Below are 25528 nucleotides of genomic sequence, written 5' to 3' on the forward strand. Positions count from 1 at the left end.
AGGGAAAAGGGAAACAACAGCAAGCACCAGAGAATTGGCAGCTGCCACAATCATGTGTTCTGATGTAATCTTGTATCTTGTAGTTTTTGGTGAGAAACTTGAATTAATCCAGTTGTTTGAAGGAGATGTTTTCACAGCAATATAAAATAGATGATAGAGAGGGAATTATGACCTGTTTAACCTCCTAACAAAAAACAGTATTAGGGCCGGGCAGTATATCGATATCGTGATATGAGACTAGATATCGTGATATGGCATAAGTGTTGTCTTTTCCTGGTTTTACAGGTTGCGTTACAGTAAAGTGATGTAATTTTTTGAATTTACCAGATTGTTCTAGCTGTTCTATTATTTGCCTTTACGCAGACATATGCTGCAGGGACTACAAGAATCATCATATTGGTGTGATTGTATGCATCAAAGGGTTAAATCGAGCATTTATGAAGTGCTTAGAGGATATTTGAGAATATCGCGATATATATTGTGTATCGTGATATTGCCTAAAATTATCGCGATATTATTTTTAGGCCATATCGCCCAGCCCTACTTCACCCATTTCGTCATTATATCCAAATTTATGATGATTAGTTATCAAAAATTTCAAATTATTTTGTGAACGCACCAATAGTCAACCCTGCAATATCGTCACAATATCGATATCGAAGTATGTGGTCAAAAATATTGCAATATTTGATTTTCTCCATATCGCCTAACCCTATGCAAACGGTAATAAAGAAGTGGATGTTGAAGTACATGGGATTTAATGTTTTACTTTTGTTTTTTTCCAACCGTGGAATCAAATTGGTACCGAGAATCATTGAATTTCACCGATATTGGTATCGAGTCTCGATTGCTAAATTTCTGGTATCGTGACGTCCTTTGTGTAGGCCTATGGGAACTGACAAAACGCTTAAAAAAGCGGTGCCAAAAGGCGCGGTGAAAAAGTTAGGTGCACAAGTGTAACCAATGTAAAAAGTTAGTCTGGAGCCCTGAATAGTAGTGGTATCTGTGAGAGATGCAAACTGGAGCTAGATTTGGTTGATATGTGTCATGATATTGAGTGACGGTTGCAGCAAGCAGGGTATGCGAGGAGCAAGGCGAGCTTTAGGATATATATATGTAGCATTTACCAAATACAGGCTAATCCTCACCCAACCATGACTGTGATCTGTACATAAGTTCCCAGGCAACAGGAGATATTTTTGCAAAGTCTTTGCCTGTTTTAATGTTCTAGTTAAAGTTAGAAGGAGGTTAGGGTTTATATGATTTTGTCTTAGGGAAAGAGTAATGGTTAGGAGTGATTGTAAATCCTTTTAAGGTCCTCTTAAGTACAGTACACAAACATTCTTCTGTGTGCCCATCTCAGCATTAGCCACTGCACTAAAGTGTGCTAGTTAACATGCCCACACTTTTCCTCCCACCTTTACTCTGTCTTTTCTTTCTCTGTCTTTTTCAGTCCTCTCCCCGTCTCTTTTTCTCTTTCATTCAGTAATATACGCACACACACACACAAGCAGTTGTGTGAAATAGCTGTGGGAAGTGTGAACTATGCAGCGATCAATGGCTCGGCTGAACAGAGAAAAGGGGAAGAGAAGACAGAGGTCTGCACACAGAAGCGCGCCCTCAGAGAGAATACATCTTAACCTACTTTCTACAGGACTGTAACTGTATAGTTGTCATGTCATCATCCACTATGTGCCCCGAGGCCTTGTTCATGTGCAACAGCTGTGCATTACTCTGTGACAGGACAGGACAGGACGCTCTGAGAGCTCTCAGGCTTTCCTGTCTTTAGACAAGCTGAGCTGTCGGACCTGACAGGTTTGTTTTAGTCAGTAAAATTGAGCAGCACAGGAAATGCCGTGTGTCTACGTTCTCAATCGGTTACGGCAGGAAGTGAAGGAGGAAAAGCGAAACAGACCAGCCGTGACTCTGTCAGATTTCTGTCCAATCACTAACTCATTGGTGAGGCAACACTCACTGACTGTCTGCTGCCGAAGACTCAATGATAAATGTTGTCGTCAAAACTTCCTGAACCCAGATTAGAAGAAAACATATGCTTCTGTTGCCGATAACACGTATGTTGTAAATGTGATAACATCTATAGGCTTGATAAGTGATGTTTCAAAGCCGGGATTTGCTAGAAACATTGCCGTCTGAGTAGAATAAGTCTTAAAAAGGATTGAATTGAGTGTCCTCCAAAAAAAAAAAGGTCTTAGAAGGTATTAAATATCATTTACAAAGATCTTAAATGTGATTGCTTGCTTGCTGTAGGAGGTAATGCTTGTTCTAAAATGTTTTTGTATAAGATTGCGGGCTGTCTAGAGTTGGTATACACCTGTAGAGTAAAAGTGGGATTGTTGCCAGTGGATTGTGCCGCAGGACGCCGTTCAATAATTTGTGGCATTTCAGTCGGCACCATCAGACTCGTCGCCTCTCTCTTGCATACGTGACCTCCTAACATGCCTTGCTTCAGAGTGAGCAGTGACTCAGGGAATGTTTATTGTCCACATTCTCTCACTCCGTCTCTCAAGCCTCCCTTTTTAACTCGCTCTCTTGTGTGTAGCATGAAGGGGCTACAACTTACATATTGTGAAGTCCTGTGTTGTAAAATGACAAATGAACCTTGTTACCTTGTATAAACTTTAATGAGGTTGATGCCAAGCTTATAAGCCTATTTCCACAGCAGACATTTTGACTTGTCATGGTAGGAAGATTACAGGTGTTGGTTGCGGTGTAATTCTATACCAACATGCTAATTAATACGCTAAAACAGTATGTGAGATATTTTAGTATATTCGCAACCTTAGTATGAAACCAATAGTAAGTAAATTGCATACCATTTCCGGTGAAATATTACAGTATGCAACGCTGGACACTACGGTGGCATAAATATCCCACAATGCATTGTAGTAGTGATGACAAAGTTCATAACAGATGTTGACAGACAGCTCTGTAACATTAATGATTCTTTAATTTAACTGTAAGTCAATGATTTTCCTTTCCTAGGCGTAATATATATTTAAAATCAATTCAGACTTTGACTCTCACAAATCGTCGTTTTGGTCACATGAGGTTGGTATGGGTTACCATGGTTACATGTCTCCAACCGGCAAGGAGGCTCTCAGGAAGTGACAAAGTAAATTACTGCTCAGTGCGTCTGAGAAGATGCACGCTACTGTTTATTCACACAAAAGTATGTTGAAGGATAGTACACATATGAGTATGCAGTGCAAATAATGCAATTTCGGACGAAGCCATAACGTAACAATGGCTTCATTCCATTTTGTACAGGTGTCCCAGTAAGTGTGACACTGAGCCAGCATGCAGCTAAATGGATGCTTTTCCTACCATGACATGTTTTTGTGAAAAAGGCATATTCCTAGCCCGCCATCGAGAACGCTCATGAAAGCTTTTGCTTATCAAGCACTGCTTTGGAGAACTTCTGATGTTGCGTGTTGTAAAAATAAAAATAACTTGTGAAGCTAGGAATGGCTTCAACGGCTTTTGAAGTGTGTTGTATTTGTCACTCGTGAAGCAAAATGCCTGCTCATGAAAAGAAAAAATCCATTCAGAAGGGAAACAAAGACACATATTTGGTTTAAGTTATTTAAAGGTTTTTTTTCTGCTCACTAGGGCTGCACAATTAATCGAATATTAATCGCAATCACAATTTTGACTTCCCACAATTAAATGAACATGATCACCTGCGATATTGACGTTTAAAATGTGCCTTCTGCCTATAGAAAACTCTGCTGAACATCAAATCAAGCGCAATCACATCTAGCCACCAGCAGGTGATCGAGATGTTTTGGCTTCACTTTTGTGTATAGATATTATCTATTACAACCAATGTGTTTATGATTAAATTAAGAGCAAACAATTGTTTATGTAGACTCTTAATGTTGCTAATTTTGCTCTTGAAGTGCTTCAGATTGAATTATTTAACTTTAACATGTAGCCAACAATGAATAAATATTCCTGTATTTTCCCATATTGCAATATATAGCAGAAAAAATATATTGCAATGCCAGTTTTTTCCAACATTGTGCAGCCCTAATTTGTACATTAGCAGGAATGTAGCACAGCATGGAAGTGAAAGCAGTTCGTGATTAGAATTTTAGTCATAATCCTGCAGCCCTACTGCTCACACAACTTTACAGAAACTCTGCTGTCCTGTTGATGGTGTAACTTGCTGACCAATAAAATGGATGTATATTACATTTACATAGTGATGTCTTTAAAAGAAGATAACAGTCTACGTCCTGGCCATACCTTTGCATCTTGTTTGCATCCAGTTATTTTATTGAATCTGCCTACCAATTAGTGACTGATATATTCTCCATGCTGTTTAGCTGCCAGTATGATGCCAGAGCTAGTAGCTCACAAGTATTAAATAATTAATAATGTTAGACTGACGCCGATGACGATATACTATACTGACTGCATGTAGCACTGTGTTTCCTGAGCTGAACAGTTAGTGTTTTGTTATTCATACACTATATTAACCCACAAAGCCACAAAGGGAAATGACTTCCCTAGTTAGTTTCCTATTTATTTAGTTTTAGTTTTCCTATTAGTTTGACCATTATCTCTCCACATTCACTTCCCTAATATAAGAGTCAGAGTCACTTGCACAGTAAAAGTGCAGGAATTTGTCATGGCAACATTGATGAACCAGTCACCAGCCAGCAATATAAGGACATATTCATATTTACACAACAATGTAGGACACAGTGCACCTGATATTTTCCAGATACGTGCACGCTATACGATAAGTGATTTTTGTATATAAGCAAATTACAAAAAAATGTGTAGCTTTGTTTTTAAATATTTGGTTGAAGCTGCATGGCTTTTAATTAAACCTGCTGCTGTATACCACAGCGTAGTGTGAGCAGCGTTTACTCAGTATTCTTGGTGCTGCAGCAGGATTCAGTGGGACAACAACATTCCACTGACACATTAAATTACTCAAGTGTTGTCACACAGAGCGTTCACACAAGAGAGACAGCAAACACACCGAGCGGCCTGCTGGCTCGTAAAACTAGCTCTAGGGATCGGCGGTTATGTCATAAAACTACTGTTTTATAATCTGTCACAAATGATGCCACAGCCCCGGTGAAGTAATGGATATTTTCATGCTGTCAACACAAAACAAATACACTGTTTGTTTGTCGAAAGTCAACAATTCATTCTGCAGTGATGATTTGTATGCTAATAAACGATTTACTTAATACAAGGACTGATATTGGTGTTTACATTTGTGTTAATTTGTGTTTCCATAGCGATGGCGGAGGCCCACCAGGCGGTGGCGTTCCAGTTCACCATAACGCCAGAGGGGATTGATCTGCAGCTGTCCTATCAGGCCTTGAACCAGATCTACCTGTCCGGAGTACGATCCTGGAAGAAACGAGTCAGCCGCCTGAGGGTGAGGATTGTGTGTGCGTGCGTGCGTGCGTGCGTGCGGGGCTAGCAAGACACATGAACTTGTGTCTTGAGTAGTTGTTGCATTTATTCACCGACAGCCTAAACTGTACGCACATGGCCCTGCTACGTTCACAGCTATAACCATACTGCTGCTACGTTACTCATAGTCGCCATCAGTCTGTCACAAGCACACTCTTCGCTCTGGCTTCGCTATTCTCCCACAACACTAGTTTTCGCCCGACGTCAGTCACATTCCTGTTTTACAGGACGGGCTTCACTAGATATAACTTTGTTTTTTCTGTGCTTCCGTGGAGGTTGTGTTGTCGTGGAGGCTGGACATTTGTTGGTGTTGGCGGACTCCATTTGTAACCGAACGTTAGCTACGGCTAAGGCACTAGTGAGCGTGCATGACGTCACACCCATTGGATTTTCCCGGCAAAACAGGCTCACATTTTTCACATTAAAAGCAGTCTACAGGCTGATAGAAGAAACCCAGAAAGTTGCGGAAGGTCTCATTTTTTATGTTAGGTTACAACCTGTTCACACATTGGCAATAAAAAACTATTTATATGTGTAAAAAGTCACATACAGTCTTTTTAAAAATACATAATTCCTGATGATTGGGCCCGGCGGGGAGTCACCTTAATCCAGTAAACCTGGGTTTGATCTGAGTCAGTCAGTACATTTAGGGGAGGTATGGGTTATACTGAGTCATGGTAACCCGACATGATGAAATGATGGGACAAACTCATCTTAACACACCTTTTACAATCTTAAAAAAAACAGCTGTCGGTGATGCATTGTGAGACGTTGTGCCTTTTTTGGTTGTTATTGAAGTTGTCATGGGTAACTGGACACAAAGAAACATGCTATGGTATTTGTTAACAGAAGATTTAAGCTATGTCAATGTCATTATTTTAATTTAATGATTTGGTAAGCACTTTAAGACCCTTAATTATAAATTCATGTAAGTGCCTCAAGTCAGTTTTATTTCCATAGTCAAAGTACAACATACGACACCTGCCATAGTTACACCGCTGAAGGAGGTGTGCTGGGATGTAATTTGTGTGCGCAGGGGAGCTAAATGCAGAAGGTCTTATTACAGGGCATATGTTAAGAATAAGGAGCCTTTCCTAACATGTACTGACATGCATTTTGCCCCCGCTGGGGTGCGCAGATTGCTGTTGACAGAAGACAGAGCTGTTGATATGTGCATGTGCAGCTGTGTGTTGTTGTTTCTCTCTTTACTAATCCTGCCAGACATTGTTCAAACCCACAACATTTTTTTTTTAGTAAAGATTAGAAAGTCAATAAAGATACTAATGTGGCATGTTTACCTTTTGGGGAATGTACATATATTGGATTTGATGAAATGGCACAGCTGTTAAAACATCTTGAGTTTGAGGAATGAACTCGATACACCCCACGTGTTGGATCAAGTGGATACAGAATATGTATGTGATATTGTCAAAGTGGGAGGGAACCTGTTTTGCTCCAGTGTGTAAAAGAGGGGAAAATATTTCACTGATCCCAATGCCTTTTGTTTTTTCTTCTGTGGAAACAGAACGGGGTGATCAAGGGGGTGTACCCTGCCAGCCCTTCCTCCTGGCTCTTTGTCGTCATAGCGATCCTGGCCACCATGTACATGCGCTCGGATCCCAGCATGGGCCTCATCACGAAGATACAGCAACACCTGCCTCTAAGGTACACAGAAACACATCTTTACCTTCTTAAAGGGATGGGGTCGTATGAGGTACTTATCCATAGTCAGTGAATTACCAACAGTAGATGACGGTCGGCACGCTCCCAGTTTGAAGAAACAGACAGGAGTACCAGCACGGGAGCAAAGCAATGTACTGCTGTTGACGGGGTTAGCAACAAAACATATTTTAGCCACCAAAAACATCAATATCAGTTTAAGTGTACGCTATATTTAGATTATTTTTACCGCTTTACCTTGCAGTCAGACAGCCCTTTCTGATGGGGAACTGAAGCCGTTATCTATGCTCTCTTCTAAGCCTCCAGACTCGCTTGAATATAACAGTAATTCTACCTTGCAGAACACGGGTGTTGCTGGTCTACCACTGCCTCGATCAGTTTGTTTGTTTGTGTTATCGTGTGACTTTGGTGTTTTAAAGGGTTAGTTCGGCTTTACCAAAGTCACACAATAACACAAACAAACAAACTGATTGAGGCAGCGGTAGAACAGCAACTTTTGTGTTCTGTGAGGTAAAAAAACACCCAAACTATCCCTTTAAGATAGAGGATATGGCGGTTCTTTTCTGTTTTGCATATATAGTTGGTGATCCATGAATTTAACGTCATTCTTCTGTGGCACATATCGCATGTGGGTGTCTGAGAGCCATTCACAATCAGCTGGAAGTTGTAATGTCTACAGCAGCATCTTGGCACCACAATGTGGTAACTTCTCAACTCCAGTTTAGAGGTGATTTAACAAGGATGACGTAGTTTTCTGTTTATAGATAGAAACAATGACTTTAAGGTTCTCATATTAGCCCATTGTATAAATTAAAACATAAAGAAACTGGCTGATCTTTTTGGTGTTTTGCGAAGTTTACAATTTTAAAGATTTTATAATTACGGTGCCATCTGCTTCTTTGACATTCCAATGCCGTGAGGCTGTGACGGATGCAGATAAGAAGTGGAAAGCACATGAATGTTCATTCACGCTTTCTAACGATTGCATCATACTTTTGTTTTACAAAGATATCATCACATTGCTGTTGTCTTATTGCCAATAAGTAAAAAGAAATTGCAGTTTGTCCACCAGAGAGCACTGACTAGTTTATTTTTACACTGTAAAATGTCCCACTTAGTATATATCTTGGTCACAATTTAAAGAAAAAAAACAAAACAAAACATATCTTTCAACAAATCGGCTGATATATCGTTATCAGATCTTTTTAAACTCCAACATATCTACATCAGTATCTGCCTCAAAAATCCAGTATTGGTTGAGCTATACTTGAAAGTGCTGCCAGCTGAAGGTGACGGCTCCACTTCAACACCCAGTCTGCCAAGTATTGTCAACAGGCAGCAGGAACAAGGTCTAACTGATCTAAACAAACATTACCTTTAAGCACATAAACTGAGTGTGAGTGTGAGTTTGGTAGTGTGGTAGTGTGAGTGGGTGTGGTACCTGCACTTGAACTTTCCCCTACTTCCCTACCAGTCTATTCACTAACTGTAGCTTTACACTTGCAACACCACTGACTCACTGTGTACCACACACACACACACACACACATACCTGCCACATTCCACCCTGTTAATATTCATTCTGAAATGAGTGTGTACAAATGTGAAGTATAAGCAACGAGATATATGACGTCAAAAAAATGGACAGGATGGACGTGATGGAGACTGTAAACTGTGGCATTTCCTCGGTCTCACACTGCTGTTTGAAGACAATGCCAGCTGAAAATGACAGCTCCAGTTTAAAGGGACAGTTCACCCTAAAATAAAAAAAAACACATGTTTCCTCTTACCAGTGCGATTTATCAATCTAGATTGTTTTGGTGTGAGTTGCTAAGTGTTGGAGATATCGGCGTAGAGATGTCTACCTTTTCTCCAATATAATGGAACTAGATGGCACTCAGCTTGTGGTGCTCAAAGAGCCAAAAAAATACATTTGAAATATTCAACAGCAACGTCTCTTTGCAGAAATCATGACCCGGTTACTCAAGATAATCCACACACCTTGATGTGAGCAGTTTCATGTAGGAACTATTTTCTTTCTAAAGAAGAAAGAATCTACTGATTCACACTTCAATGATGAACCCCTGTGGGTTTATTACATTCTAAATGCATTTTATTTTAATATTTTCTTGTGGCTCATTTTCTTCTGCTGTTCATACCACATAGTATTATACTCAGGTTTCTACATTTGTGTTTTCTTGTTCCCGCTTTATGTGATGCTGAAAAAAAATGATCTTCCTCATTTACCCAGCAGATGGCGCTGTTGCACTTTCGTCAAGTTTACTTGGGCTTCCTCACATGAGTGAGATGTGACATGAGGAATGTGCAATGGATATAGAATTTTTTTTCCCCCCGTTTTGCTACAATAATTAAAAAAGAAAAAGTTGCATTCATTACCATTGACAGATTACTGTCCCAGTGTGGTTGTAATGGTGCATACATTTGGAAAGATTACAGTACTATCTGTGGTATTTAGAATCTGTTTTACAGGATATTCATAATAGGACCTTCAATCAATTAAAATATTTTCATGATTATCCATATTTAATTATGATTAATTGCAAATGAATTGTACATTCGTACAAATCGAGATTTGTCAAGTATTTAATACTTTTATCAAGATGGGAGGGGACAAATATGCTTGCTTTATGCAAATGTATGTATGTATGTATTTATTATTAGAAATCATTTAACAACACAAAACAATGACAAATATCGTCCAAAAACCCTCACAGGTACTTTAGCATAAAAAATATGCTCAAATCATAACATGTCAAACTGCAGCCCAACAGGCATCAACAGCTGTCAGTGTGTCAGTGTGCTGACTTGACTATGACTTGCCTCAAACTGCATGGGATCATCATAAAGTGGGCATGTCTGTAAAGAGGAGACTCATGGGTACCCATAGAACCCATTTTCATTCACATATCTTGAGGTCAGAGGTCAAGGGACCCCTTTGAAAATGGCCATGCCAGTATTTCCTCACCAAAATTTAGTGTAAGTTTTGAGCATTATTTAACCTCTTTCCTGACAAATAATTTGTTTTTCAAATGTTTTTGTGTTTTGCAAGTTTATTTTGCTCCTACTCTCAGCTCCAGGTAACATTAAAGTTTGAACACTGACACACATACTGTTGTATTAACGTAGCCAGTAATTGTTTACTCCCCCTCCTTCTGTGCAGTCTCAATGGGCTCAGCACCCAGGGTCAGACCATGCTGTCGGCGCTGGTCTTCAGCACTCTGCTGTGGCTCTCTCTCATCCTGGCGCTCCGGTTCTGCCTCAAACTGCTTCTCTCCTACCACCAGTGGATGTTCGAGCAGCACGGCCGGGTTTCCAACACCACAAAAGTCTGGGTGGTAAGCCACGCTTCTACTTGGTTTCACAGCTCCATCCGGTGGCGGACCTGCAGAGATTGTTTTGGGTCATGGACACAAAATTGTATTTAGTTTAATGGTAGTTGTAACAGCACCATGCACAAGGTGCTTTAAAAAAGTTTAAATACCATCTTCTTCTTAGTTATAATCCCAGTAAAATATGTTGAAATTGTGAACACTAGTGCAGTGCCCGTTCTGAACAGGCCCGTTCAGAACGGGCCAATTTCTTGGCCTCTGGTGTTGCTGCTTGCAGCTTTCTCGAGAACCGCTCATCCAAACAACTTCACACTCGATACTGCGCTTCCTTGGGTCCTGAGCAATACACCTGCCATGACATAGCCGGGTTCAGTATTAATGTTTTTATTTCAGTGAGTCAGAAATAAATTTGTAAAAAGTAAATATTTTACTTGCCCCTATACAAATTGTTATTTATTAGTGGTTATCAAATAACATGCATTATGCGGCAAACTACACATTACATTGTTTCCCATATCTTCTCCAGCTCCACCCAGCTAAGCTCCTGTTTCCAGGATAATTGAATTTCTCACTTGCACTTCAGCTCGTAAACTTTGATTTTTACCCGCAGCCATTTTCTCGCGAGTCTCCGATTGGTACTGTGCATGTGCAACTCTTAACAGAGAGGAGAAGGAAGCCAAACGGCTCAAGTTTCAAGTTTAGTTTATTTATTGAGCACATTGCACGTTTAAAAACAACAAAAGTTGACTAGGATTGGGGGGGTCCCTAGTCAAAGCCCAAATCAGATTTGGGCCACTATTGCCTGCAGTGTGAACATAGCCATAGTTTCATACCCCAGCAATGCTCGAGAATATGCGTCATTTGGGTTCAAAAGCTCACACGAACATTGATTAAGAGCCAGCATGCTGTTCAGCGGTGTAACAGTTAATAGGGGGACCCCTATTCCTTGGGTCCTCAGCAACACACCCGCCAAGTGTGAAGTCGATCGGATCAGCGGTTGTCGAGAAAATCAAAGGACCGAAAGATAGCAACTCCTTCCATTTTAATTAGATACAAGTGGCGTCTGTTAAAGTGTCTCTAAAAGTGTCTCTGTCTCTCTCAGACTCTGCTGAGATTATTATCAAGCAGGAAGCCGCTGCTCTACAGCTACCAAACCTCTCTGCCTCATCTGCCTGTTCCTTCCATCAAAGACACACTGAGCAGGGTGAGTGGACACACACATGAAGACATCAGTACTGTACTCATGCTGAGACATATTCATGGGCACACACTTTTATACTGTGGAGGACGGAACCTGCCCAAATGTATGAAATGAATAAATAAATAAATAACTCGATAAATAAATAAATACGTAATTACATATAGCAAAATAATATTATAATAATAAAGAATAATATAATAATATTAATAATAATATAAAAATAAATGCAGCCATTAATTAATTGATAAAATGTGACGTGAATTGATATTTCTGTTTTAATTTGCTCCTTGATTTATTTCTTTGTATTAATTCCTTATTTATTTTTATTCTTCAATTTCAATTTATTTATTTATTCTTCTTTAATTTCCCCTTAAATTAATTTATGTAATTATTTTTATTAATTCTTAAATGTATTTTAATATTATTTTTGCTATATTTAATGATATGTTTTTATTTGGGCAGGTTCCGTCCTCCATAGTAAACCGTATCTATGTGTGTACAGTATATAAAGGTTGAAATTAAATTGCAGATCATAAATTGATGATAATTTCATAACCACAGAACCAGATTTTGATTGATACCCTCTCTCTCTCTTTTTCTCTTTCTCTTTCTCTCTCTCTCTCTCTCTCTCTCCCCCCCCCCCCCCCCCCCCCCACCTCCCTCCCTCAGTATCTGTTGTCAGCACGCCCTCTGTTGACTGATCCAGAGTACAAACGAATGACTGAACTGGCCAATCAGTTTGAGTCTAACTTGGGAAACCGCCTGCAACGCTACCTGAAACTCAAAGCTCTGTGGGCCACCAACTACGTAAGTGCACTCAGTCACACACTAGAGCTGAAATGATTAGTCAAATGATCTATTAGTTGATCGACATCAAATGAATCTGAAACAATTTTGACAGTTGATTAATGGTTGAATAATTTTGTGTGAAAATGTTCTTCAGCTTCTTAAAAGTGAATATTTTCAGTTTTTTTCCGTCTCATATTATAGTAAACTGGATGGATTTGGATTTGGACTGTTGATTGGATAAAACAAGGAATTTGAAATGTCAACATTTCTCTATTTTCCGACATTTTTGCACACAGGGAATGTTGTGTTGCCCCTTAGCTTGTTCCTTTATCAGTGGATAATAAACTGTCCACTCATTCTCTCTTGAGGTATCCTAATACTAACTCCAACTATTTAAAAAAACGATTGAAAAGTAGGCTTCGCAAACGGGCAGTTATCTTTTTTTTTTTTATTGTGTTATAAAGTGATTACAAAACAAGTGAAGACATGTGCAGGCATATATAAAAAATACCAAAATATATTATACAAAAGACAAGAACTGTGTTATAACTGCCCGTTTGTTTTTGTACTTTGTTATTTGTATAATACAAAGACAAATAACAAAGTTTTTTTGAAGTGGGCTGGTATGAAGTACTTATCCAGTGTATTACCTACAGTAGATGACGGTCGGAACGCCCCCAGTTTGGAGAAACAGTCATGAGTACCAGCAGAGAAGCAAAGCAATGTACTGCTTTGGATGGGGGCAGCAACAAAACATACGTTCTAAAGCACAGATAAATAACCCTCAAACACTCAACAGATGATTTACTGTGGAAAGGGACACTCTTTGTTTCATTTTTTCTCTGCTCCATTCATTCATTAGCTCCAATGTGCATCAGTAAATATAGGCAGCAGTAAATATCGTCACAGTGAGACCAAAATGTTTCAGGCACACTGAACTGCAGGCTGCAGAGTGTGTTTACCGTTGCGACCAGCAGCCCCCATCACACGTCATGTTGCTTTTTCATACGGCAGCGGACTAATTTTCATAGTCTTCGAAGGTCTTTATGACTCGACTGAAGTGAATTGTTTTGTTTTGTCCTGTTTAGTTTTGAGTGAACTTAAATGTCCTGTTGTGGTTCCAGGTGAGCGACTGGTGGGAGGAATACATCTACTTGAGGGGCCGAGGTCCCATAATGGTCAACAGTAACTACTATGGGATGGTAACCAGCCGTTTTTCCACATTATTACATCTTAGAAAAATGCAATCTGGTATTATATGTTCTCTATCTTTTTAGAGATAAAGTTGAGCCAAAACAGATGAAAGCATCTCTTACTATGTTTGTTTGACTCTATTCAGCCACTGAAACTACCTGCACTTCCTTAACTCTCTTAACAAACATCTTGTATCGTTTCTTTTGTTCCCAGTTAGACAAGAGAATTGTACACTTCCTCCATTTGTTCTTCTGGCTTGAGAGCCTATTTTTGTTTTAGTTCTAATGTCCTGTGTGCGTGCTTTCCAGGACTTTCTGTATGTGACCCCGACCCCGGTGCAGGCTGCCAGGGCAGGCAACACCATCACCGCCTTGCTGCTCTACCGCCGCAAGGTAAACCGGGAGGAACTCAAACCGGTAAGACCCCGTTGATATGTTTGTGTGCTTGTTGGGTGTGTTTTGTGGAAGTATTCTGAATATGTGGCCTGTCGTCATGCTTGTATATGCATAACTGTCTTCTCTTCTAGTCTAGAAAACGAGAATGTTACAATAAATATTAATAATAGATGTATGTGTGTCTCTATGTGTCAGAGTCGTGTTCCAGGCACCGTCATCCCCCTGTGTGCTGCTCAGTGTGAGAGGATGTTCAACACAACACGCACTCCAGGAATCGAGACTGGTAATACATACACACACACACACACACACACACACAAACACACTTTACTGCTACAGATGAGTCCTATAGTTTAATGTTAATTACATGGAATTCTGCGGATATCTCATCTTACACTGAAAAACCAGCTTCAGTATTATTGTTCAAGCACATGATAGTAATGACCGATGAGCCAGTGGAATAATCCTCCTTTCCTTTTCCTCCACAGATGTACTCCAGCACTGGCAGGACAGCGAGTTTGTGGCAGTCTACCACAAGGGGCGCTTTTTCCGCCTGTGGGTGTACCGGGCCGGCCGGCTGCTGTCCTCCAGGGAGATCGAGTTCCAGATCCAGAGGATCCTGGATGACACCTCTCTCCCGCAACCTGGAGAGGAGAAACTGGGAGCTCTCACTGCTGGAGACAGGTAGGAATGATTTATATATTGGACTGTATTTGTTCATTTTGCATGTTGTCGCTTTGTGTCTCTTACCTGTACAACTTACCGGTTAATACTTTTCATTCAGTTGTAATGGCTGAATGCATGGCTTACTTGTCTGTATCAGTGTTATTTATAAGATCACAGAAGGAAAACAGATGTATTTTTTTAAATTGAGAAGTTGAATAAGAAATTATTTTTTTTCAAATTTTGGAAGTTCAATCTCAGCTCCTGTAATAAGTCTATAATAAACTCTGTTGTCAATATACAGACACTCAGGCCCTTGAGGACAAAATTGTCCTCATTGAAACCCATTAAAAACCACAATTATTGATCCCACAGCCTTCTATTATATCAGGCTTTCAATCTAGAGCCCTACCTCAAAAATTGTAGTTTTTACTATTTCCACTAAGTGGCATTACTGCTGTATTATGGATCACTGCAGTGTCCAATGCGCACATGTCATGCAGCAAAATCAGTGTTATTGCTAATCATTAACATCCCAGACTGTGAAAAAAAAAATCCTCTAGCATTTAGTATACAGAAAATAATTAAATATTTATGTTGTTTTCATAAAAACTTCATGAATGATTGGATTGGATGAACTTTATTTATCCCCAAAAGGGAAACTGGTTTGCCACCATACACAAAGTACATAGTTCCAACAATGATGAGGGGGTCATTAAGAGATAAGTACACAGTCATAAAAAGCAGAAATTGCAGAGTGCATACAGTGGATGAATAAAGAGTGAAAGGACAAGGGACCAACAATGTTTATTATAAAGTCCGACTGCTGCAGGAACAAAAGTCATCCTGAACCACATTGCTTGACACAGGCTATTTACTATTGTTTTCAATAGGAGATGATATTATCGTTTATGGTATGGATATTCTTTATCCCCTCATGTATGTCTCTTTTATCTAATGATAAATAGCTCACTGGCATTTTAGATATTTAAAACCTTTTTTGATATTTGGATGAGGGATGTATCTATCTTTGTCATTATTTATCACTATTATTACAATTACTTTTGATATATGTGCATGGATGTAGTCACTGAAACTGCTATATATATATATGTACATTTTTATTTTTTGTGCAGTTTTGTTGCTAATCATTGACATATCCCAGACTGAAAAAATAAAAATTCCCTGTAGCATTTAGTATACAGAAAATAATTCACTCTTTGTGTTGCTTTCATTAAAAAAATAGCAGTGGCATTATGCAAACAAACTGGCATTTAAAGGGTTAAAACTATTTGGTTGGAAGTTATGATCAGGACTGAAGTTGGTTAAAATATTTAACTCTGTAAAAGTGGCAAATAATATAAATATATCATTTTATGACAGTCTTTTGTCCTCTGAGGACATCAAAGCGACTTTTTTAAAGGGACTGTTTGTAACTTTGTAAGCGTATAAATGTAGCGGGAGCCTTGTCTCCTCTGCCTGCTCGCCTCCACTCAGACAGAGTGCGCGTTCTCGCCCCACCTCTAGACGTGAACGCGCGCTCACTCCACACTGCAGGAGAGTTAGTTTAGCTCTGAGAATATCTAGTGAATGTACAGTGGATGTTTGTGCAGAAATAACTGCTGCAGCTCCTCCAGAGAGAAACGTTACCGTCTCCCTCCTGCGCCCGCAGGGAGACACCGGGTGCCGGTGTCACGGTTCACGTTCCCCTTTGCGGAGCCTCGTCACTTCACAAGACACGGAAAACCTCTATTGGTGCGCACTGTGTCAGTGAATGCAAGCAGGCAGCGGAGGAGAGGCTCCGGTTGCCGGTGTCTCCCTGCGGGCGCAGGAGGGTGAGGCAGGAAAAGCCAACACTAGGATCAGATCTAAATCATGGATGTGTAAATGCCTCTAATTTTGGGGTTCCGCAGTCCAACGGAATTGGCCAAAACAAACAGGATCCACCTTGTTTATAACATAAAGGATTATAGACACAAATTACATTGTGTCTGATCACTGGGTGGCTCCAGAGCACACACCTCACCAGCATAATGCGTTGTAGTCTGTTTGCTGTTTATTTCACACAGATGATGGTTACATAACTTATCTAATCCCCAGATCAGTAGTTTCGCAAATGAAAGTACAATCGAGGTCTAAAATCAACGGCATAGTTTTGCACTCTGCTAATGGGGTGTTAGAGTAGAGTGCCAGGAAACTCACATTAGCACAGGAAAGCATTCTGAAGTTTATTTAGTGTGCTCCTCTGTGACCGCGATTGACACAGCCTGTGTGTAATAAACCTTGCTCAGAGTTTGCTAGAGAGTTCTCTGTGTGAGTCAGAGATCATGCATATTTCACTGATATTTATTTAGCATTTTAGGAAGCCTCCATCACCGCCATTGGTTTATGTATTTGTTCCACTTGCAGAAATTTGAAACTAGCTTATAGGGCTGTTAACAACATGAATTAAAGTTGCAATGGAACGGACAATCGACTTTGGTGACGTCACCCATTGGTTTGTGGACTACAGTTTTGATTCACGATGTGGGACTTTGTGACTTGATGACAGGTAGATGCTGCAAGTTATTAATCACACTTTTGATGTCCGTTGTTTTTTGGAAAGACGGTGATACATCAGAAGAGATAAACATAGACAAGTGCAAATAGCAGGTCAAGACATGGAAAGCATCATCGTATCAACAAAAGAATGAGTCATATGTTTCTGTAGAATAATGACTAGGAGAAGGAAATGAGGCTGTGTGTGTGTTTTATTAGGTGTCATTTGTGTATTTGGAGCTTAAGTGTGCTCATGCCGATGAACAGGAGAGAAAAGAGAGCAGTTTAACGGTTTGTCCGAGCAGAACACGTGAAACACAATCACACACTTTTACTGTATTTGTTATTTCTTTATGCCTTCACTCTGACAGACAACACCCTGTGGCCCGCCTCCTGCTGCTTTGAAGTCCTGCCTGTCTTCATGAGCAATTAGATAATGTAATATTAATCTGATCTGTGGCGCCAGTGAGATTTAATGAACAATGCTAGCAAGTTCTATTACACAACTGCGTGTGCACCGGTTGGCAAAGTATATGGACTGATGATCAGAATGATTTTTTATAATCATTCCTTTTATTTTTTCCTTAAGAAAAAAAGACTACAACAACCTAAACCACAACAAAAAAAATAATATGTACATATAACAGATAGTAGCTGTAAATTGAAAAAAAACTAACTATTAAAAAACAAAGGAGAGAAAAAAACATAATAATAAAATAAAAATATAATAACATTTTTAAAACAAAAAATATAATATATTATTTTTTTAATTTATGAATAAAAATAAATAAATAGTAATGATAATAAATACATTTATATCCCTGTAGTCCACCACCCGCACAGGATAGATAGAGTACATACTGTGTGTGTGTGTAAGGCACATTTACAAAAGAGTAATTAAAACAGAATATAAAAATGAATTAAATAATATGAATATAATTAAATAAAATATAGAAACAAAATGAATTAAATAAAGGTTGCAATAAAACTGTTCAGGAGACAATATTTGCGATTCATTCCCAGGCCTTTAACCCAAACATACACCACCTGTCAGAACCACAGGATTGTGAACATTTGTTTTTAACTCCAAGATATGTCAAACTAGACTACTCTGTGTTAGTTTTGGTTTCAGTGGAATGTGCGGTCCCCAGATTTCTAAGAAAACGTCCAACTTATTGTTTATCCTCTAAATGAGGCGGTCGTGGGACACTGTTTCCACTAGTGTATTAAGCCATTCTTGATAGTTTGGAGATTCACTCTCTTTCCAGTGTCTTAAGTATGACCCTCTTAGCTGTGGTAATGGCAACTTTTAGCCATTTCAAATATTTAGTGCTCACATCTTTTATATCTTTTGTAATGTTCAAGAGGCGTAAACTTGGGGTTGATAGATACCGATGTCCCCAGGCTGTTTCTGATCTTCACTATAATCTTTTTCCAGAAAGTAACCAACAAAGGGCAACTAAAAAAACATGTGCACAATATCTCTTAGGCTCGATATTGATCATACGTCCAAAGTGTTTGACTGCTTGTGTTTGTCACTCCCTCCCAGGGTTCCTTGGTGTCAGATTAGGAAGCAGTACTTCAGCTCCGGCATCAACAAGCGATCTTTGGATTCCATCGAGAGGGCAGCCTTCTTCGTAACCTTGGATGATGAAGAGCAAGGCATGAGAGGAGAGGACCCGGCGGGAAACTTGGACCGCTACGCCAAGTCCCTGCTGCACGGGAAGTGTTATGATAGGTGAGAGGAGGACACACAGGAAAGGAATTAGAGAAACTGTTTACGGACATTTGAGATCGTAACCAGAGATACATTATCTCGCCCTGAACCCAGCACGAGGTGACGTACTACTTTTGGCTGCTTTCGAATCCCAAAATAACCACTGATGAAGTCGTACTTTGTCAGCCTCCAAAACTGTGAAACACCCTACAATACTGGGCTGGATCTCTTTTTAAAATGCAAAATAAAGCCAGGCCGAATGGGAGATGATGCACCTAAACTCTTATAATTTCATAATACAAGCTCTGATTGATCCCAATTTTGGTGTGATAGTAGGCGGCAGGGGGGTTCCTCTTCATGTGTGAAGAAACAGAATGTGAATATATTGATACATTGAGGAAATACAGTACTACAAACACATAAGTACAATAAGCGGAAATATCCACTATGAAAGTCTATGATGAAAGTTTTCATTTACTTTCAGGTAGCTTTGGCTGGGATTGTCGGGAAAAGGAAGAAGAAAATAGACCAGGGAACTTTTTGTGTTTATATAGGTGTTATATATTCATACTTATTACACGGCTTTGTTGAATACTCGATTCTGATTGGTCAAACATGGCGTTCTACACTCTGTTATTTCTTTATAGCAGACCGCTGCTATATATATAACAGACCATTGCTAAGGGCGCAGTTCTGATCTCAGACTCTGGTTGACCATTTTTTTGTCAAATTATTGATTTCTGAAGTAAGTAGCCATGTAATAAGCGGGATAATGTATAGCTAGCGGGTCATTATTGTGAAATAATCCCCTGCAGGGCGATGCTTTTCTTTTTTCTAGAGTACCCTTGCAGGTTTCTTGAGATTACCAACCCCACCTTTACATTTTAATTAGGAAATAGTGTTAATTTAAAAATTACTTGGAAAAAAATATATTAAAAAACAGGCCTAAAATATTTCTTCTCTCCTACTATTTTCATGAATATTGACCTGCACATCTATTTTTTTTTTTCAAATATAACACAAGTGTTTGAATATATTAGTGCACATTTGGTTATTCAATTGTTATCTGTCTTTCTTTCGTAAATACAAGATAATATTTTCTCACTTTTCCTCCCTATCTCCATCTTTCTTCTGTCCTCTCTCAGGTGGTTTGATAAATCCTTCTCCATTGTGATCTACAAGAACGGGAAGAGTGGACTAAATGCAGAGCACTCCTGGGCCGATGCACCTACAGTGGCTCATCTTTGGGAGGTGTGTGTGTGTGTGTGCAAGGGCTTTTGTTTGTCTCACACACGTGAATTTCTGCTTACTAGTATTTATCCAACCCACTCTGTTTTTCATGAGTCAAGGAAGTGAAACAATTGGTACTGTCAGAGAGAAAGAGAGACCCTCTTCCGAGAAATGGCCTCGTTTAGAGAAGGAGGATTATGAAATAAGCAAACCAAAAGAGCCGCCACAGCTGCTTAGGATCAGATCACTGTCCTCTTGCTACTGCTGTTACATATCAGCTAGAGTGAGTCATATTTTTGTAAAGCCATAACCAAAAAGTAGATCCCACTGAGAGAGAGTTGTTTGTTGGAGAACATCTGACAGCTACATTGAAAAGACGATGCAATGGTCACAGTCAATTTGTCATATTATATCTGTATAATTCTGCCAGTGAAGTCCATGTTCATCATTCCAACAATGAAAAAGAAATGCATGAAATATTCATTCCGGCAGTACCATGGTATATAAACAGACAGAACATCAGACAATAAATAAAAAAAAACGTCTGAAGTGCGTGGGTGGATCAGTAAATATGTGATGCATAGAGCCAGCCAGTGAAAGGAAGACATGAGGTTTGATGACTCATTCTCAAGAAGCGGCTGTGTACAAATGCAGCATATGTCCACTGCTGACGGCGTGGGTACGTGAGATGTGATGAAAAGGTCACCATGTGGGCCTGCTGAAGCGCTTATAAGGCAGGAAAATTCTACCATAAAGTCTACATTATCACGCCTACTGCGGTGAAGCACTTCAAGCTAGATGGGAGTGGATTTTTTCCCTAATTACCAATCTTTAACTTTTTTTTTTTTTTTAACTCTGACCTCAAGATCTGTGAATGAAAATGGGTTCTATGGGTACCCACGAGTCTCCCCTTAACAGACATGCCCACTTTATGATAATCACATGCAGTTTGAAGTCATAGTCAAGTCAGCACACTGACACACTGACAGCTGTTGTTGTCAAATCTCCCTTTTAAGGTACATTTTGAAGCGATAAAACGTACAATAATTTGCGATTGATTGCGATTAACTATGGACAATCATGTGATTAATCGCGATATAAATATTTTAGTTGATTGACAGCCCTACTATGTAGTTATTGTTGATGCTCGTCATCAGTGGATTCCACACAAAATCATGCAGGTTCACCAGAAACTCCTTCAGCTCAGACTCTGGCTGGGCCGTATTAATGGGCCCGCTGGAGGGAAGGGAGGCACGGGAGAACCAGAACCAAGATTGAGCGTGGCAGACGGTCAGACCCTGCTGCAGTAAAATAATAAGTTTTCTAAAGGGACACTTTGGTGCTCGGGAAACACTGCCGCTTTTGTCCCCACACAGGGACCGCCAAAAATCAACACAAAATGAAAGTTCCTCGTAGTAGCTTTAAAAATGAATAGGTAGAATGATTTCAGTTGTATATTGTGTTAGTGTGTATTTGTATCTTATAATGAGCATGTCTCTTCTCTTCTCCAGTACACCCTGGCCACAGATGCCTTCCAGCTGGGCTACACTGAGGACGGGCACTGTAAAGGCGAGGTGGACCGCTCGCTACCTCTCCCCCAGAGGCTCGCCTGGGACATCCCTTCAGAGGTACGTACACCCTGTGACTCTCTGCCCTCACTCTCTTAGTTATGAACATGCCTGCGTGTTTTCATTCTCTAACTTGTAAATGCCTGTACAAGCACACACAAGTCCAAAGAACCATTGCAGGGCTGCTCACATCGTTGTGATCCGCTTGAGGAGGACATGCAATCATCAAGCTTAAACAGTTTTTGTGCAGAGTTATCTCAACCGAAAAACAGCTGTCATCACATCATATGTTTTAATGTACATGCTTCTTCAGACTGTGCTCTCCGGAGCAGTTTGAGTTTATCTTATCTAAATGTGTTATGTCAGAGTGTCAAAACATACTTTGTTCCCCTGGGGGAGGAAATGCAACCGCATCCTGCACATCCTGGAGAGCGATGACCAATTTCCTCGTCTCTTTCTTTCTGAGAAAATCATTTTTTTTTTGACAACCCATGAATACCAAATGCTAAAACGAGCCACATGAGGTTATTTTTAGAGCTGCAAAGTAAATTATACATATCATTAGGTGACTTCATTTCAGTCTATACGGAGGTAGAAGGAAGTTACCGCATTTATTGTTGTAATCCGAGTAACGTGACATCATATCCGTTCCGTATCCATCACTAAAACAAAACGCAGCCGGCCCGCAGTGATCCGAAACGACAAAGCAGAAAACTGCAGAGGTTCTGCGTGGATACGACCTGCACGCTCACATATTAAATCCAAAGTGATAAACACTACACATACAGTAAAGTACGGAAACACTTTGGGTTTCACACGTTGCCAGGAAAAGCAGAGCTAGACATCATGGCTAAAGCTGCATCCTAACTCTGTCATGGACAGGAAACGTTATCGTATCGTGACGTGCGGTCAAGCCAGCCGTCACTCTCATCTCTGTGGTCAAATCGGCCGACGCTATAACTGTAGCTCACCCATATACTATACTATAGACATTTATGTAAAATGCAGTCAAACGGCACCGATGGAGCTGACCATGGATGTATAAAGATAACAGAACTGATGGGAGGGCTAGTGACGGACTTGTAAAAGCCAGAGGAAGTATAAACGTGTGACTGCATCTGGTTTTGTAAGTGAAAATAAGAATTACAGTTGTGAACTCAGGACAGCTGTAATTAATTGTAACGTCAACTCGAAACTTGGATGAACGCTTTGTCTCTGTTAGACCCATCCAGTTCCTCTCCCATCTGCCTTTAGTGTGTCCTTTCGCTCTTTAATGGGTGTCACTCCGGGTACACATTCCCTGAGCGTTTCCTGCTGCCTCGGATGGGTTTACAATGTATCAGTGCGTTGTATCTCTCCGGCATCTGTTTCACTGCACGTGAATTACTTTCATTTTGGACCAGCTCATTTGGGCCAGTCCAAATTGCCTTATCTTTTTCCTCCATCATAGCCCACTCATATCTGACTTCCTGACTCAGAGAATACCGTCATTCCTTTTCAACTTTCACAAGCCAGGTTGACAAATACAGGAAACTGCCTCCAATGTTTCCGTATTCCTCTTGATGACGTACTTTTTCTAGGGATGCACTGATCCAACTTTTTCAGTCTCGATACCGATAGCGATACCGAGCACCGATCACATACCAGTGTTTAATTATTAAGCTGTATGCCTCACTGTATGGAAGTGACTGGGATCATTCTTTTATGTGTAAGGCAGCAACAGGCTTGACTTCACGTAACATCAATTTAGTGAATTGTTATTTATTATTACATTTTTACTAATTTTGCCAAAAATTAGCGTACGTTTGGAGCGTTATTGAACCTCCTTCGCGACAAGCTGGTATGACATAGTTGTTACTAGGGGTGTAACGATACGCTTTTACTACGATACGATTTCCATGATTCCGATACGATTCAAGGACGATATTTGGCTCATCTAGAGCGATACGATACGATTCAATGATTTGAAATCGATACAGTAACTTTTTTCACCAAAAATGAGTGTGACTATAAAATACATAGCTGATACTATAAAATACATAGCTGATACTGGACAGTGCAGGTCAGGATTCCTCAAAGTTTTTCTTGTAAGGGAATCAGGGATAAATTAATTATGGATATAAACAAGTAAACAACGATTAATGGCAAATACATACACCTTTTATTTCAAAAATAATAAAAAGTGCAACTTCAGGACCCGCTGCTTCAGTTCTCAAGATACAAGCAATATTTAACAAAAAATATAATAAACCAACTTCTATTCAAGTTAAATGAAAAGTGATTTAACCTGCTGCTTCTGTTCTCATTTTCAATATAAACAGTAGAGCAATAATACAGTGATCAACTTATAGTGATCAAACAACTTGGGACAGAATCGTTCCTGTACAAACGCTGTTTAAATAATTCACTTATAGTAATCAAGTAGTCCACCTACAGTGTTTATTTGGGGTCTTTTCATACATGAAAACATACGGACATTTTTTTTAAAAACTATGTTAGACTAACGTTGGTTGAATTTCTGTTTTGTTTTTTACTTTACTCCCGTGATAATTTGCCTCGCGGACTGTCTGTGTATATAGATTTCATGACGAGGAAAGGAAAGTAATTTTCTCTGAATGAAAAAACGACAGCGCACTGGGAAAGCACCTATGGGTGTTACCGCCCTCGTAAAGTGGATTGATAGTGCCTGAAACTCTGCCGACCGGCTCCTCGGCTCCTTTGCACCACAGTGCCAGCAGCTCATGCAGACCACCGTTAGTCTGCATGCACGGCTAACTCCTCCATGTCTTCTGGCATGTTGGAACAGAATTGTTTTTTTGTTTTTTTTAAGAAGGATTTCGTAAGACGGTTATTCACCTTCACTAAAGCAAGAGGGTGAAGGTTGTGTAAGGAAAGGGGGGAGATCAGCGTGTAAAAACATATAGGTTGATAGATTGATAGTTCAAAGACGGGACTGTTGGACGACTGACAGGGGAATTATTTTGTTATCCAACAGTTAAGTAAATAATAAACCTGAAACCTGGTGAACTTGTATAATCCATCTCAGTTGCACTGGGATGAGTTCCCTGGCTAACCATTGATGAATGACCCAGGTCTACAACCTCGTGTGCATGTGTGATGTAAGATTTAAGTTATTTCCTGGTTACAGCATAAAACGTTTCTGAAGAGAACCTGAATGTCTGCAGTTCAGTGAGAGTATCGTAACTAGATTAACATTGATACTAGACTCTAGAGTCTAGAGTAAAGGTTGATGACATAACTAAGTAAACAAACACCACTCTGATATGGTGTGAACAATGGGTTGGTTTGCTGTGGCAAAAGTCCCGTGGTTGTCATCGCTGCAGCATGCGAGTTATTCAGTCTTCAACGTCAGCTCTGCTGAGGGGAGATGCAGGGAATTTCCCCACGACTGACTGCATAATCAGACGGTTGGTTTAATATTCAAAACTGAAAAAAGGAAAGGAAACTGGCAATGTATTTTCCCTGCTCCCACCCTGTTTACAAGTGTGCTACAGGTGTTTCCATGTGCCTCTTGCACCTTGATCCATGACAGTTGTTACTGCATATTGTCAAAGTACAGTTATTACTGCATATTGTCAAAGTATTGCTCGGTTTTACAAAAAAAAACACATGGAGAGTTCAATTAGATACTCCAATGGTGTTTCAGAAAATCCTTGTATAAAGAGTTTAAGCATGGAATCAAGCCAACCAGCTACAAGAATAATCGTGACCTTAAAACATTT

At 39.8% G+C, this 25528-nt stretch overlaps 1 protein-coding gene across 1 annotated transcript in view; it reads left to right on the plus strand.

Annotated features, from left to right (window-relative positions):
* cpt1a2b (carnitine palmitoyltransferase 1A2b) overlaps nucleotides 1-25528 on the plus strand; it is a 42821-nt gene that overhangs the window by 6332 nt on the left and 10961 nt on the right. Inside the window, exons 2-13 of the mRNA XM_037792060.1 lie at nucleotides 5280-5422; nucleotides 6986-7125; nucleotides 10322-10496; nucleotides 11593-11694; nucleotides 12361-12498; nucleotides 13605-13682; nucleotides 13983-14090; nucleotides 14265-14352; nucleotides 14558-14753; nucleotides 18820-19008; nucleotides 20133-20238; nucleotides 21729-21845. Coding sequence (XP_037647988.1) covers nucleotides 5282-5422; nucleotides 6986-7125; nucleotides 10322-10496; nucleotides 11593-11694; nucleotides 12361-12498; nucleotides 13605-13682; nucleotides 13983-14090; nucleotides 14265-14352; nucleotides 14558-14753; nucleotides 18820-19008; nucleotides 20133-20238; nucleotides 21729-21845 — 1578 coding nt within the window. The 5' untranslated portion in view covers nucleotides 5280-5281. The remainder of the gene's footprint in view (nucleotides 1-5279; nucleotides 5423-6985; nucleotides 7126-10321; nucleotides 10497-11592; nucleotides 11695-12360; nucleotides 12499-13604; nucleotides 13683-13982; nucleotides 14091-14264; nucleotides 14353-14557; nucleotides 14754-18819; nucleotides 19009-20132; nucleotides 20239-21728; nucleotides 21846-25528) is intronic.

Source organism: Sebastes umbrosus, chromosome 14, assembly GCF_015220745.1.
Source record: "Sebastes umbrosus isolate fSebUmb1 chromosome 14, fSebUmb1.pri, whole genome shotgun sequence".
NCBI lineage: Eukaryota > Metazoa > Chordata > Actinopteri > Perciformes > Sebastidae > Sebastes > Sebastes umbrosus.